Source organism: Megalops cyprinoides, chromosome 8 (genome assembly GCF_013368585.1).
Source record: "Megalops cyprinoides isolate fMegCyp1 chromosome 8, fMegCyp1.pri, whole genome shotgun sequence".
Lineage (NCBI taxonomy): Eukaryota > Metazoa > Chordata > Actinopteri > Elopiformes > Megalopidae > Megalops > Megalops cyprinoides.
In genome coordinates, this window is record NC_050590.1 from 26784583 (window position 1) to 26798852 (window position 14270).

Below are 14270 nucleotides of genomic sequence, written 5' to 3' on the forward strand. Positions count from 1 at the left end.
TAAATAAGTTTAAAACATGGCTTATTTTCATTACTTGCAATATAAACTAGCTGTTATATAAAAAAAAAATAAGTCAAAGACAGTCTTCAAGAATAAATAATTTATTTTAAACAAAAACATTTGTAACAAAATCTGTTTTTTGTACAGGTGGGGAGAAGTAGTCAGTCTCTTCGTATAATCCTTCCATTTGGACTTTTGTTCAAAGCACCAAAGTCGTGTGGAGGCCATAACTGGGATAAAGAAAATATTGTTTAAAATGTTAATGGTGCTTTAAGACGCACTCAAGAAAACATGAATTGTGTTCATCAATATTTTTCTCTATCAGGGTCTGGTTGTCAGATTTTCACCAATGTTAAAAGTTTTTTGCACAAAACATCCCGTGTTGTCATTTCATTTCAACTCAAGCAGGACGCTATTTTTCAAACTGGTTAATAGTTCTGCCTCCTAGGTCAAAGGTGAGATGATTCACAGTGACAAAACAGCTGTATAAATGGATAACGTCAAAAAAAAACTGTAACCTATGTAATTTGCTCTAGATAAGAGCATCTGCTAAACAATAATTAATTATTATAAACAATAATTGTTTATAATATTTTAAAATCATTATATTTATCCATTTTTTAAAACCATATTATATGGAGAGCCGTATGTGCCGAGGCATTTCTTTACATGAATGTCTACCAAATGAAGTCACATTATTTCAAAAGGGCAAAATCTGGAACAAGCCATTTTTCCCACAATACCTTTAAGCAAACGCGTCCTCGAATGAGGGCATAGGGAACTGGGCCGTAATTTCTTGAATCTGTAGAATTTCTTAGGTTATCCCCTTCCAGCCATACATGCCCTTTCGGAACCTATAAGCGTATGAACAAACAAAAAAAGGAAGTTGAATTTGTTTCAGTCCCCTGCTTATGAGGAAGAAACAAAAGGCTCCCTGAACCTCTTAGCTCTTGTTAACTTTGTTTGCATGTAAATAACAGTGAAGCCTCTTCTCAGATAATGAAGTCACAAGCCGCCTCCACACTTCGGCCCAGAACCCCAGTTAATGACAACTTTTTTTTGTTTGTTTTATTGTCCTCTTTTCTCCATGTACGGAGATAGGAGAGGTTAGAGCAATGGGACAGGGTCATGGATTTATCAGACTTCAAACAGGATCATTAGGCTGTTCGCTAAAATCTGCCCTCTTGTAGCAGAAGCAGCATGAAGAGGGCGAACCACGCTTTCATCAACATCCTGGGGTCTGAACCAAGGCTAGACCTGCCAGTAGGCCCGCAACAGACCGAGCCTTAATTGACTGTGACATCAATTACGAATAATCTCATCACTTTAGGAGAGTAGGCTTGTCAAAGCTTTAATTAAGTCCTCAGTCCCCTATATGTGCAGACAGGATCAACAACACATTATATTGTAATAATGGCCATCATAATCTAGAAGTCTATTTTTGTGTTCCCTAACTTTTCACGGCCCTGGCCCTTGGACTAAAGAAAAACAGGAAAGTCCCCCTTACTATATGCAGTGGGAAAATTCTAGTATAGCATCCTGGGCTGCTGCTGCAATGTCCAGCTGGGGCATCACTTCTGCATTTCAAGGGACAAATATGAGAAATGACTGGAGAAATAATCAAGTTTGACTATACAAAGGGAACGTTAATTTAGACTAAGACAGTGAGTATACAGTTGATGATAACCATACCTCTCCAGTATCTCACCCCAAAACGGTCAAATAGACATATGTCATTGTGTTTTGCTCTGGTAATTATACCTCATTAATATGCAAGCATGTGCTTGCTTTTATCGTAGGAAGAGGAGAAAGAGCAGCTCGTCATCTGGTTCACCAGAACCCGGTATGTGCCCCTCATCTAAAGATGGGCTGATCCCTTTCAGCAGATGGAAAAGTTCACATCCTATGTCATCCAACAATTCTACCGTACATAATTGTGTACAGTACTGTCTGGCTGGTAGTAACGTTGACTGAAACAAGAGACTAGAGATTTGGCCTCAGCCACAAAGATATTTACTTTACTCAGCATTCAGCATTTAGAACTGAAGTCTGTCAGCTGTCAGTCTGTTATAAGCTGACTTTTCATTTCACTTTTTATTTCAAAATGATGCTCCCTGCCATAAGGTCAAACAATAGTTACCATAATTAAAACCACTAGAAATCACTTGGATGCAACTGTAAATCATACGCAGCCTAGAGATTGGCCTGGTACGGACCAAATCTGTGTTTATAAACCAAGCAGTGAAATCCAATGTCTGCAGGAATGGAAAAGGTATGGCAACAAAGTGAGTATTTCTTTCTTCTAGGGCGAACAACTGTCATCGTTTTATTGGGGATGAAGGGGAGTTAATGCTATGGTTTCCATTTGAATGGAACTTGAAATCTGATGCTCTGTGAAGCGGGAACAAGGAACAGAGTGAGAATTTCACAGATCGCCTTGCAAGTTCACAGGTATCTTTGGAAAAGCCTCTGAAAGAGAAACCCACATTGAGAATGGGCGGGGGCAGAGTGTGAAAAGCTGTTCTTCTACTAGATCAGAGTAGGTTTTTTTCCTCCCATTTTTCCCCTTGAACTCAAACTTAATCTTGTCAGGACAAAAGAAAGAAAGCCCCTCCCTTGCTCCCCCTCCTTCATATTCCTTCCCAGGTCTTTAAAATGGCTTCCCTATTTGGGTCAGGGCCACAAATGTAATTGCCTCCTGGTCTGTGGGTGTTAGAGCTGACAAAAGGTGGGCTCAAGGGTAAACCACAGGTGTTACCTCTCCAAATTAAACTAGGAGCAACGAAGGGGCCAGAAATGGTACAACATTGTGCAGACACAATATCATCCTTTGTTTTTCATAATGTGCATTAATGGATATTGCAAAAATGACAGCAGTGGTTTTGAAAGGGGATGCTTCCAACAGTGTGTAATGGCTAGAATTACCAGTTTCTGACTTTCTAACGGTCAAGAGGAGGGATGTTCCTGCTTTAGGAGAGAAAAAATGTGCACTTTGCCCAGGATATATACACATGAAACAGAATATCAAGATGGCATGGCAAGGCAAGGCAAAACAGCAAACCTACATTGTTTTGAATAGGATATTCCTGCAGTTTAGTCACAATGCATACCAAGTGGCAGGAGTGTTATTGCACATTGCTGGCGGCATTGTTGTGATCTAGAAATAAAGCCCACTCTGCAGTTCCAAGTCTTGGCTGGCACGACCCATTGTCTGACTGTTAAGATCCCCCCCCCCCCCCGGTAACCTGAGCTTCCTGCAGAAGGAGGTCTGCACTCTCTGTACCCCGTTCCTCTCTCATAACCCATTAAGCTCACGGTGCACATTCAGATACAACTGCTGTATTGGCAGGTACTACTGCCCCTTAACTCTACTCGTGTCTGTGTTTGAATACCCTTGGATTTGAATTAGGCTCTGGGCCTTAACATGCTGCAGATCAGGTGTCTTTGTTGTGACACGCCACTTTAGACATGCTGTTATAAGATTACTTGTAAAAGCTGGCAAGTCAATTTGTTCCCTCCTGCAACTGAATAGGTGAAAATTTGTTAGGAGTTGACTTGGATGATGACAAGGTTTCACAACTTGTTCTGTATAGTGAGAACGCCTGTGGCACTCCCTGGACTCGTGTGTGCATGGGGAATGTATATACTCTCATATTTTGTCTTGGGATGGATCTCACCTCAACCACTATGACTAAGCTCCACAGAACAGCAGCTTTGGGACAAATGACAGCACAGCTCTGTAGTTGCATTCCAAACACACTTAAATTCAAAGTCAGCCACGTACATTAGTACTGTCCTCACCCAACATGACAGATAACACAGAAAAGGATGTTTATCCCTCTGCAAACACTTCCAGCCAGACAACAGCAAACAAGAGCACAAGAGCCAGAGTGTGGGGTCAGCCTGTGTCATCTGTAAACACTGGGACATGTGTGAGGGTGTGTGTGTGTCCACACAACACCCATTTGTGTTTGCCACAGAGATCCGGGATGGGAGTCCCCCTTCTATCACAAGCCTCACTTAAACAGCAGAGCAAACACGGAGCATCTCCGCTCGCCACAATCTAGCCTCAGGGCCACGTGGGGAGAGACAGGAGGGAAAGCGTTGCTGGGAAATGACCTTAGAACTCACTTTAATCACTGTCACCCACAGGAAGCCAGTGCTGTATTACTGACCAAAGGGGTATGAGGTGACCCTTTTGGAGGCTACTGCAGGTTTGGTAGTTTGCTGGTTTAGGGTAGTGTTACCGCTAGTTTCTCCACATACATATGAGCAGAAATTACTGAGTACCTGCTGAGAGCATGTTTTGGCATAAATGAATGCTATGTATTGCTGTGTGAATATTCAGTATGTTGTGATAAATGTCATTTTGTATCTTTTTTAAAGGTGGAACACCAGTGCTATTAGGTGTGGGGACAGGTTTCACACAAACTGCTTAGATAAAACGTTTAAAGTAGATTGCACACGGGGGTTGACAGTAATTGCTAGAGTCTCGCTGTCAGTCTGTTTATGGCTGAAACAGTTACAGAGGTAGAGGTTTACTACCTCAGTCTGTCCATCAGCCCAGCCACTCAGCTGTCACTAATACTAACAGCCTTCAAAGAAATTGCACACCTTGGCTACAAGCAGTGGGGGAAAATAATAATAAAACCAATAACAGTAGTTTCAACAAGACAGTTGGTGTCCCAACTCCTAGCTTTGCAGTGTCTTTGAAAAATAGTTCCTGATAAAAAACAAATGATTTTACACTAAATGTGTGCCTAAGTTTCAATGCATTTTATATGTCTGTGACCATGCTTGCATGTGTAGACACAGTTTGGAGATCACTGAAGCTGTCACAGTAAAACTGCTGTGTGTTTTAGAATAATTCTACATGTAGAAGTAAAACAAATGCCAACCACACAATAAAACATACTTTTCAGCAGTTTATATGCCAACAAAGATGTCTTGGTTAGTGTCATGTTTATATTTCCCCTGCAGTGCTGAGTGCTTATTTATTATGGGGAGGGGGTTTTATGAATAATTTCATAAGTTGTTTGATACTCACGTAAGTGTGGGTTTTAAAGACATCCGAGGGGCTGCTGGTACAGACTTTGTCTCCTTCTAATCCAATTACTCTTTTACAGATATTCATCTTTGGATCAAAGGGACTTTTTGCAATTATGATATCCCCCCTGAGAAAATTCAAACAACATTAATTTGAAGCAAAGTAGAATCACAATTACTATCATGAATAAACATTCTGTTTATTTGTTTGACTCATTTAATTTCATAAAGAGCTGAATGAAGGGGTAGAAAAACTATTAATATGAACTGATGCAGTTCCAAAAACCTGCACTGTTATAAATAGATTTAATGCAAGTGTTCTGATCATCAGTATGTTGTTTACAGCTGTTACGCTTTGTGCATAACTGTTCAGCTTTTTCTTATACCTAAAAAAATCTCTACTGAGACTTGTTAGATGAAAAACCCGTTACAAAATAAAATTGTGAATTTTCATTTTCTATACAAGAGAGATACCAAAACCAAACATGCAACTCACTTTTCAATTCGGTAGAAATGACGACTCAACCGTTCAGAGAACACCACATCATGGTTTGTGATCGTAGGCTCCATTGAAGGTCCAGAGCACTGTGAGAAAATGCAAGAGCTACAGCTCAACCAGTAACGAGCGAACCATAAAGCGGTCAAAAGCTTGTACTTCTTACTGAACCAACACAGATAACAGCATCATGGGGTAAACAGGTGGAAGGGTTAAAAGCTATTTACACAATTATTGTGAAAGCAGTGGGCAGGGAAAGCATACCGCCACAAACTCCCCGATGTACTCAAATGCACAGTGAGCAATGCAACCATACTGGATGGTGTAGCCAACAAACCCCAGGGTCTTCCCCACTGCACGCCGGAACATGTCAGGACCTGGAGTTAAAAATAACACACACTCGTTAATCTGCGCCATCATACAACCCCCTCCCACTGGTAATTCGTCTACCTTCACACATTAATGTTCCATGTTCGCTGCTGGCCATTAGATACTGTTATTAGTCACCGTTCATTTGCTTTTGAGACATGCTCATCCAGGCTGACTTGCAAGGCTAGCAAAATACTAGCAAAGGACAAAATCATTTTAAAAGATAAAATGACCAAATTCTGTCTCACAGGACAACAAACTTGCATTGTACAGCAAAAAAAACAAACATTCAAAGCTGTAAAATGGCTTTGTGATAAATCCTCTACAAATAAAATGTGACATACTGTCAGTCACCTCCTTTTCTGGAAAGAACACTCCAATAAAGAAAAGCAGTCTTTTTGCTGTCTGAAATTTGATCAGACTTCCACTGTTGTCACCCTTGTGGTAACATGAGAACATGAGAAGCTTTGTTGGTTGGGGGGGGTGGGGGGGGGGGCTCACCATTAATGGATCCACAATTAGCAGTGGCAGCACACAGAGCAACATCTTGGACATAATGTTAAGATGTGCAATCTAAACAGAGGCCGAACATTCAACTGAATGTTGATAAGCCATTCAACACCTGGAGGGTGACTGACGCATGGACTTCCAGCTGCTGTTGCAGGAACACTGCCCTCTGGTGATCGATGTATCAGGGTGGGCAGAGATTGATTTTCACTGTAGCCATGGCAACGACAGTAAACCAGCACTGCCAGGAATACTAGGGCTGTGTTTATCTCTGAGATAGATAATGCACTGTTGTCTGGAGAAATAACCAGCCCTCTCACACTATTGACTTTTACTCAGCTGTCTTGGTCTAGACATTGATAGAAAGTCAATCTTACACATTTCTATCAAAACAGAAATGATTTGAATGTTTGCACACATCCCCCGAAGGACCCTCCAAAGTCAAGGCAAAAAAGCAAAACCAACTGTTGATAAAAGCACCAACTGCCTTATGTGGATTGTCCCCACCCCCTACACCCCCTGGCAAAAAAATGATGAAAGGCACTATAAAAACTTCTCATACACCCCTTCTTATTAAAAGGGTATAATGAGCCATTCACAAAATACACTGTAACACTACCCTCTAGTTTCCCTGGGACCCCTCTGCTCAAGCCATTTGTTTTGTCAGTCGCTGTGTAATGAATTCTGCACTTTCCTCACATCGTTCCTGTTGATGGCATTAATCACAGCAAGCAGAGCGGAAATCACTTTGAGCTTTATGAATGACGTCCCAGAGATGGGAACGGATTAGGCCTCACTCACTGCCAGTTATAACGCCAGGTGGCTCTCTGTCGTGAAGGTGTTACACCTAATCCCATTACCCCACCACTAAGTCTCACAGACATCAAAATTATCACCCCCACCCCCACTTTTTCATCCTGGCTCTTTCCGAGTGACTGGAGGTGGCTTCACCTGAAAGGAGTCAAAATCCGCAGGCAGCTGCTGTTTTAGTGGCCGTGTCGACTCACCGCCAATGCCAATCTTGATCCAATTTCCAAGCGCTGGTGGCCCCTTATTCCCTGTCCAATAATACATCTGTTAGAAAATCCTACTGCTGAAAATCAAGTTTAATCCTGACCAGGACCTCATGTCGATCTTGTCTTCCAAACATGCAGCAGGTTTCCAGTCCTTCTATCTCCCAGGCAGCCTCTGGGGAGAGACCTTAAGTCCCAGATCTGCTTAGAAGAATAGAGCAGGGATCACAAAACATGACCCCAAGAACCCCTGATATCACTATATTCCCAACCCTTGGGCATTCGTCGTAGGTAAAGATTAGGACTTTGCATAATAAGATTACACAGCGAGTGAATGATATCAAGGGAGTATCCATATGCAGCCGCCTGGTTTTCAATGGGCCGCTCGCCACCGGGTGATACACAACACAGAGGGAAGAAGAGCTGCTGGGAACCAAATGGGATTCGTGCAAAATTTGCTGGCCATTCCCAGCCCCAGCAGTCTCAGCTTAAATCACCATTAGCGACAGCCCTTTGCACATTGTGAACTCCTATCTCCTTGATAATTCCCTGCTTTAGGGGTAGCTATGGGCCGTAATTGAAATTCACATTATAATATGACCGCAAATTAACTCTAGGTATGTCCTAATCCTGGATTACACATGCAATGCATACACAGTAAAACAAAGACATCAGTGTTGAACTCTGGCTTGTCTTAACTGTTTATGACCAATGAAGTCAAAGGCAAAGCCACACTAAAACATGTGAAAAAGAAGATGAGGCACAGAGGAGACAGTGACATACCTATCAAAATGTTTAATTTTACACTGAGCGGAAATCATATTGAGTCAGGTTTCCCCCTGGTTTATTGAATGATTTCCTCCATGTGTGTTACTCTAGGGGCACAAAATATATAAAAGGACCTGACAAGTGTGGCTCACTGATTTTTTTTAAAGATTTCTTTCTGCCTTAAAATGGAAATTTTGGAAATTAAACAAATAACCAAATAGCTTTTTTTAAAAAGATGTTACTGTAAAAATAAAACAGGACATAATGATAAGAATATTTTTTTCTGTGTCTCAATCTGAACAAATTGGCACATGGTCAGAGGAAGAACAGGGGTTTGTAACAACAAACACCATGTACTGTAAGCAGGCATTGTCAAAGGGAAATGCACCTAGTCAGACTGGTCCACTCTAGCACCACAGCCTCCACACACAGAGCTCTGGACCGGACTTCCCCGTTCTCTCAGGTGAGTATGCAAGAGTTTTCCCTTGGAGTGCAGGAAATGGATGTGTTGGTCCCCTTACAGTTCCATACACACAGAAAGCACAGTATTGCCCACTGGCTGTATCCCTGTGGCAAAGAGGGGACAAGAGAACACAATCTCTGGTAATCATAACAACTTTGGGCATGGCTGTTAACACTTTGAGGAAAGGGCTCTAAAAGAACTGCATAAGGGATTCACTGTATGTGTAGAAGAAATATATTCTGAAGGAAACAAAGTTGAAAAAAAACTACTCAGGGCCCATATTTTCACTTTGTGTAGGCTATAAGATTATCAAGGAAGAATATCAAAGTGTTACACTATACAGGCCAATGACTGCTGTGGAAAGTTGGGGTGATTCACTTGTCTCAGGGCCATTTTATTCAGACTTTGGCACATGACCTCAAATACAGTGCCACAGGGGCTATTGCTCTTGGGCTATTACTGGATAAAACACAGCTCAGTTCAATTAATGAGCTCACACTTTAGCCAATGGGTATTGTTACTTCAGACTGCCTGCTCTAATAGTGTGTTGTAAAAACCCATAGTAGGACATTACAGGAAATGTGATTGCACAAAATGAGTCCATTTTAAATCACAGCACTGCTGATGTTTAGTGATGAAACCTCCACAATGGAAATGGGCTCAGAAAAATCACTTCAATACCACAGGCCATACCAATCCATCTACTGACAGATCCATCTATTGTGGGATAATCCTCAACAAGATGCATGCAACCTGAAAGCTTGATAAAGCTGATGCTCCCTTGTGTACAGAAAAGTAAAATGTCAGATGAACGGGAAACTTCATTTTGAATATCTGACCTTTACTTAAATGCATAATTAGGCCTGACACTGTCAATCACAAAATATGCAAAAACCAATGTGTAAAATTAAAAATGGAGACTAAAGAGGGAAGCAGAGAGATTAGGCCATGGATAAGACATCCTATTTGAATCAAATCATTCCCTTGACATTTGAGGGAGTGATAGCGATCAGTGTCTGACATGACCAGTCTGTTGGACTACAGAAGCAGATGGAGGCCTGTGAGAAGCTGGGAGAAGGCTCAAAAGCTTGCAAGCACCCGTCACTCATTAACATTTCTAAATTAGACAAACGTGAGAAGAGGGGTCTGGGTTACTGCGTAGCTAAGAAGATTACAAGAAGCCCCCCTCAACTTAAATATGATAATGCACCCTGGTGCTTGCAGACGGGTGGCCTGGAGTAGAGAGAGGAGTTAGCAATGGAAGATTTCCCCTCTGATCATAGCTTCTACAGAAGCAGAAGGCAGCCTGACGTGCTGCTCATGACTTGTTTCACACGGCGCAGTTTCCTCAACATGGGATGAAAGCGTTCAGACCTTTGTGCCACTCCTCAATGTTTCTGTAATCATAATTAAAGCCCTCAAATGAGCCTGCAACACCAGATTAGCCAGAGACAGACACAGTCCCTGGGCATGGATCACAACACACCACACAGTTGTTTAACTGGCTCCCCCGACTGTGAATTGAAGCGGCTTTGAAATGACCAATCCTGGCGAAGTGCTGCTTTCACTGTTGTTCACTGTTTGGCTGCATTTGCAGGGCCAACTCTGCCTGAAGAGGTCTTAAAACCATGCTAAAAAGTACAGAAATGAATAGGCAACTTTTTCCCCAGTGTTAAACTGGGAGGACAACACACCTGTATTATATGATGACTTAAGACTGGAACCCACCCCTCATACATGTCTCTGAGATGGTGCTGAAAGAACATGTAGATCTTAGTGTGTGATACAGTTCACAATCATCTCTCTGCTCTTGCATAGAACTGAAGTCAGCATCCCTTTCCCACCCAATCCACACACACTACCTTGCCAAAAAAAGAGGCTGCATGAAAAATGGACTGCGGTAATAGCCGCTGCATTTGAAACACAAACAGAACAAATATAGAATTTAAGTCAAACGTGTCTGATTTGCTGCTTTTGCTATATTCATGCATGGCTGAACATAAATTAATTTGGGATTGTGAAAAAAGACACCAGCCTTTTTGGGTAAAAATAATGATTGTTTGAACAAAGACAACATACCCTTAATTGTCCACAAATCCTAGACTATTACTTTCTTTCAATGTTAACAAAACAAACTTCTACCATGTTGATTACAATCTCACTTCCCTCTTGACTAGCATTATATTCTTGCCAATGATTTCGCGTGGAGCATTGAACTATACTGGAGAAACCCAAACAATTCATTCAGGAAAGGCTCTGACATGTTATGACTGTTGGTATTATATAGTACAATCAGATACAAGTCAATGAAACTGACATAATAAAAATAATATACAACAGATGACACATTCAAAGGGAAGTGCATGAACTTAAAATGATTTTTTTAACTTACTAATATACCTCACATACAGTACATACATTTTCATGGGTTTTAATCTCCAATATTCATGATACTCATTTATCACAACATATCTTAAGGATCATAAATGCACATTACTTAGCAGTGGTCTCTTTTGTGTATATCCATGCTCTGTTCAATATTGTCAACCATGAATCCCTATTTTCCTGTCAGTTGATGTTATATTCAAAGTGCTGTTAAAATGTCATGATGTTTCCCGCTAAAAGCATTTATAAGTGAACAGTCAGCTGCTGGGTTCTTCAAAGCACATCCACAGTTTGGTCAAATATATACCAGTTTGCTATAAAGTCTTTGTTATATTCAAGGTAAAAATACCCTGTCTACTCATGTTGCTTATCAGTGCAAGATGGGGCAGATTAAATAATCCCAGTTCCTTCAATCTATCTTTAAAGTCTCCCGATAAACTTTGCCACATGTACTGGTCTTTAGGTCCTCACTCTGCTGCCAGAACCTCAGTGGACAAGCAAACATGAAATGCATGTTGCTGTCTGTGCTCAATTTGTCATGTTCTTATTCTGAGTGTGTGCTTGTCAAATACCTGTTTATGAACAAGGTCAGACAGTCTTGGTGACCTACTCTGCATATGTGTGGCGAGACAAATAAACAAACAGGTTCAGTTTCACATTCATTAATGAGCCCTCAGTCATAAAAATAAGTAATTAACAAGTGATGATGTACTAACCTGTTTTTTCAGGCACTGAGAGTTTCTAAACTAAAAGCATTTCAGTCATCATAACCACTCCTGCAGAGTGGTGCCTCTGGACATAACAGGAACCAACGTCCTTGGTTCCTCATGAAGTTGGTTGTTTTTATGTCACAGACTTTAATAAGCAACAAACAGCATGCCAGAATGCCTTGAGACCATATTTCAGTGACTATTCAACAGTCCTCCTAACAACAGATCAATTCATCACATGACTACAAAAAAAACTGCCTTTTCAGAGAACTGTTCCTATCAGATGTTTATGGCACAAGTTCACACAGGCATTTTAAGAGTGATACCTCTGAATTCTTAAACATTTACATTTTCACTCTTAAATGACTTTTATGAATGGGATTACTCACAAGAGGTACTGATATCGAAAATAAAAATGTCATGGAAAAATAAAGACTCTGGTGTTATGTAATCACTTAGCAGTACCCTACAAAAAATAATTTTGGTGCCTTGTTCACTTTTGGAGAACATCAGAGAACATTATTGAACTTTAGAACATTACTGATGATGGCAATCACGTATTTGTTTTTTCTTCTCCTCGGTTTGACTATCAAAAGACCAAGGGAAATACTATTCAACAGTAAACTACTAAATAATAAAAAAACAATACCTTCATCAGGAAGCTGGGTCACATGATCTGACTACCTTGTCAGGTGACTAAGGGCTAATCTCATTTGGTCACTACAAAGCATTAATGTCACTGCATTCCAGTTCTGACTACGAAACCTTTTGAAGTATTTGCTAGATGTCAAGTAAGATTATGTGCCTGTGTACAAGCTATGATCCAATGCACTCATTTAAAAACATAATGAATTAAAAAATGTGAATATTAAAATAATTTAGCAACAAATCTCTTTTATGAGACTTTAATTTTAGATGATTAAAAAATATCTTAGTTGACATTGAACAGGACTACATTTCGCAACACTGTTTCTGCACATAAAATGTTTTAAGATTCAATAAACAGGCTGGTATTGGGGAGTTTCCACAATCAGCTAGGCTAATTAAATTTAGAAACTGTGTACTGTGAGTACAGATAGTTGCGCAATATATACACATGCAAAAATGTGAGCACTCATCGGTTTACCACCAGAAATAAATAAGAAAATGCTTACACTTTCCCGATTTATGACAGGTACAATGACTGACTTATGACTGGTCGAGTCCCATTCACAAGCAAAGTAACCCAACTTTGTGAGAAATGTAGAATGTAGTCCTGCTACTGCACAGCAAACATAAATACCTAGCAGGCTCGCTCTAATATTTCCAATTAGAGGGCTGATAAAGAAACACGGCTTGCAGCACAACTACGCCACCTTTTATTTGCTGATAATTCTCCAACTATTGCACTGACATACCCCTCGACCTAGCATCTATCTAACTCCCGTTATAAAGGCGTTGTATAAATGATAGTGTAAAGTGCATAAAATGATCAATTCACCTATATTTTGTAGTGGGAATTTGGAGACGTACTGCCGCTTCGTCTGAAATGAGAATATTGAGCACACTTTACTCTTACCTGGGCTTGACCAAAACTGTAGATAATAAAAACTATGACTTAATAACTGTAATGCAGGTCTACTGTGACAAGCTGTGTAGCTAAATTTTCAAAATATATATCCTCATTTCAATGTGCGTATCTAGTTTAGCTAGGTGGCTGTCTTTATAAACTGGGCGCACGTTAGCCAGCTAGCTAGTTGATTAGCTAGTCAGATGAACAGAGACGGCTAACGACCTTGCAGGTTAAAATTATTCATCAGAGGTAGCTAGTTATAAAACGTCTTATTGGCGAGTCCCATTGTTCCATAGGTATCTCGAAACTCACCTTGTAAATCTTCAGTAGTTACAATGTATTCGACTGACTGTGCCTTTGACAGTTAGCTAAAAGTCTAACTAGTTGAAGAGTTAGCTAGCGTCTGCCGTTATGTAAACACAGCTCTCAGGAAACTCATCCCAGTAATCGTTGGTGTGATTGGTTGTGATCCAAAAATCTAATCTCTGATTGGTTAAACCCTCTCTATTTCGTCTTCGCTTCCTTTAGCTTTTTCGTTGACATAAGCAAGATGGCGGCGCCCTGCAACAGCATGAGCAAAGTTGGAGCGGAACACAAACCCCGTCTAGGGTGCAATACAACAAGTTTCCAAAAGAAATCACGTAGCAAATTAGTGTCAATCCCGGGAACAAGACCCTCTGTTCAGAACGGACAGCTTATTGTTTCCACTGGGGTTACGTCTCTTGATTACGTGATCGGTCAGTTCCGTGTAACTTTAGATAAGAAAGCTACCCCTGTAGTTAGCTACCTGGCTAATCAAGTGTATCGTCAACAAATGTGATAAACGGCTAAGAGTCAGTAATAAGGGCATGCAAAATTAACGTTTCTTAAAGTTGTCATAATTTTTGCCGTAGCTGCTTAAATTACAATCGAAAATTGCAATCACAGTTTAACATAAGGAGTTATCAAGCATTGTCAGCAT

The 14270-nt window shown here is 40.6% G+C and overlaps 2 protein-coding genes across 4 annotated transcripts in view; one reads left to right on the forward strand and one right to left on the reverse strand.

The window, feature by feature from the left end:
* Positions 1 to 10: 10 nt before the first annotated feature.
* immp1l (inner mitochondrial membrane peptidase subunit 1) lies at positions 11 to 13716 on the reverse strand. 3 transcript variants are annotated; one of them, XM_036535333.1, is made up of 7 exons: positions 13622 to 13716; positions 7426 to 7476; positions 5807 to 5919; positions 5543 to 5631; positions 5048 to 5174; positions 744 to 854; positions 11 to 230 (listed from the first exon to the last, which is right to left on the reverse strand). In XM_036535333.1, exons 3-7 carry the CDS (start codon positions 5909 to 5911, stop codon positions 162 to 164), a joined length of 501 nt encoding a protein of 166 aa, XP_036391226.1. In that variant the 5' UTR covers positions 5912 to 5919; positions 7426 to 7476; positions 13622 to 13716; the 3' UTR covers positions 11 to 161. The 3 variants fall into 3 exon arrangements, with proteins under 3 accessions (XP_036391226.1, XP_036391225.1, XP_036391224.1); XM_036535332.1 differs by lacking the exon at positions 7426 to 7476; XM_036535331.1 differs by lacking the exon at positions 13622 to 13716 and having other exon boundaries at positions 7426 to 7664.
* Positions 13717 to 13876: 160 nt separating this feature from the next.
* Positions 13877 to 14270, forward strand: part of elp4 (elongator acetyltransferase complex subunit 4) — a 66327-nt gene continuing 65933 nt past the window's right edge. Inside the window, exon 1 of the mRNA XM_036535422.1 lies at positions 13877 to 14046. Within this exon, the coding sequence (XP_036391315.1) occupies positions 13881 to 14046 (166 nt within the window). The 5' untranslated portion in view covers positions 13877 to 13880. The remainder of the gene's footprint in view (positions 14047 to 14270) is intronic.

Coding starts and splice junctions, on each gene's coding strand:
- immp1l (XM_036535331.1), bottom strand. CDS start 7,492: ATGTATTATTGGACAGGGAATAAGGGGCCACCAGCGCTTGGAAATTGG. Junction 5,920..7,425: donor GATCAAGATTGGCATTGGCG/GTGAGTCGACAC, acceptor TTTTAACTCCAG/GTCCTGACATGTTCCGGCGT. Junction 5,175..5,542: donor CATTTCTACCGAATTGAAAA/GTGAGTTGCATG, acceptor GAATTTTCTCAG/GGGGGATATCATAATTGCAA.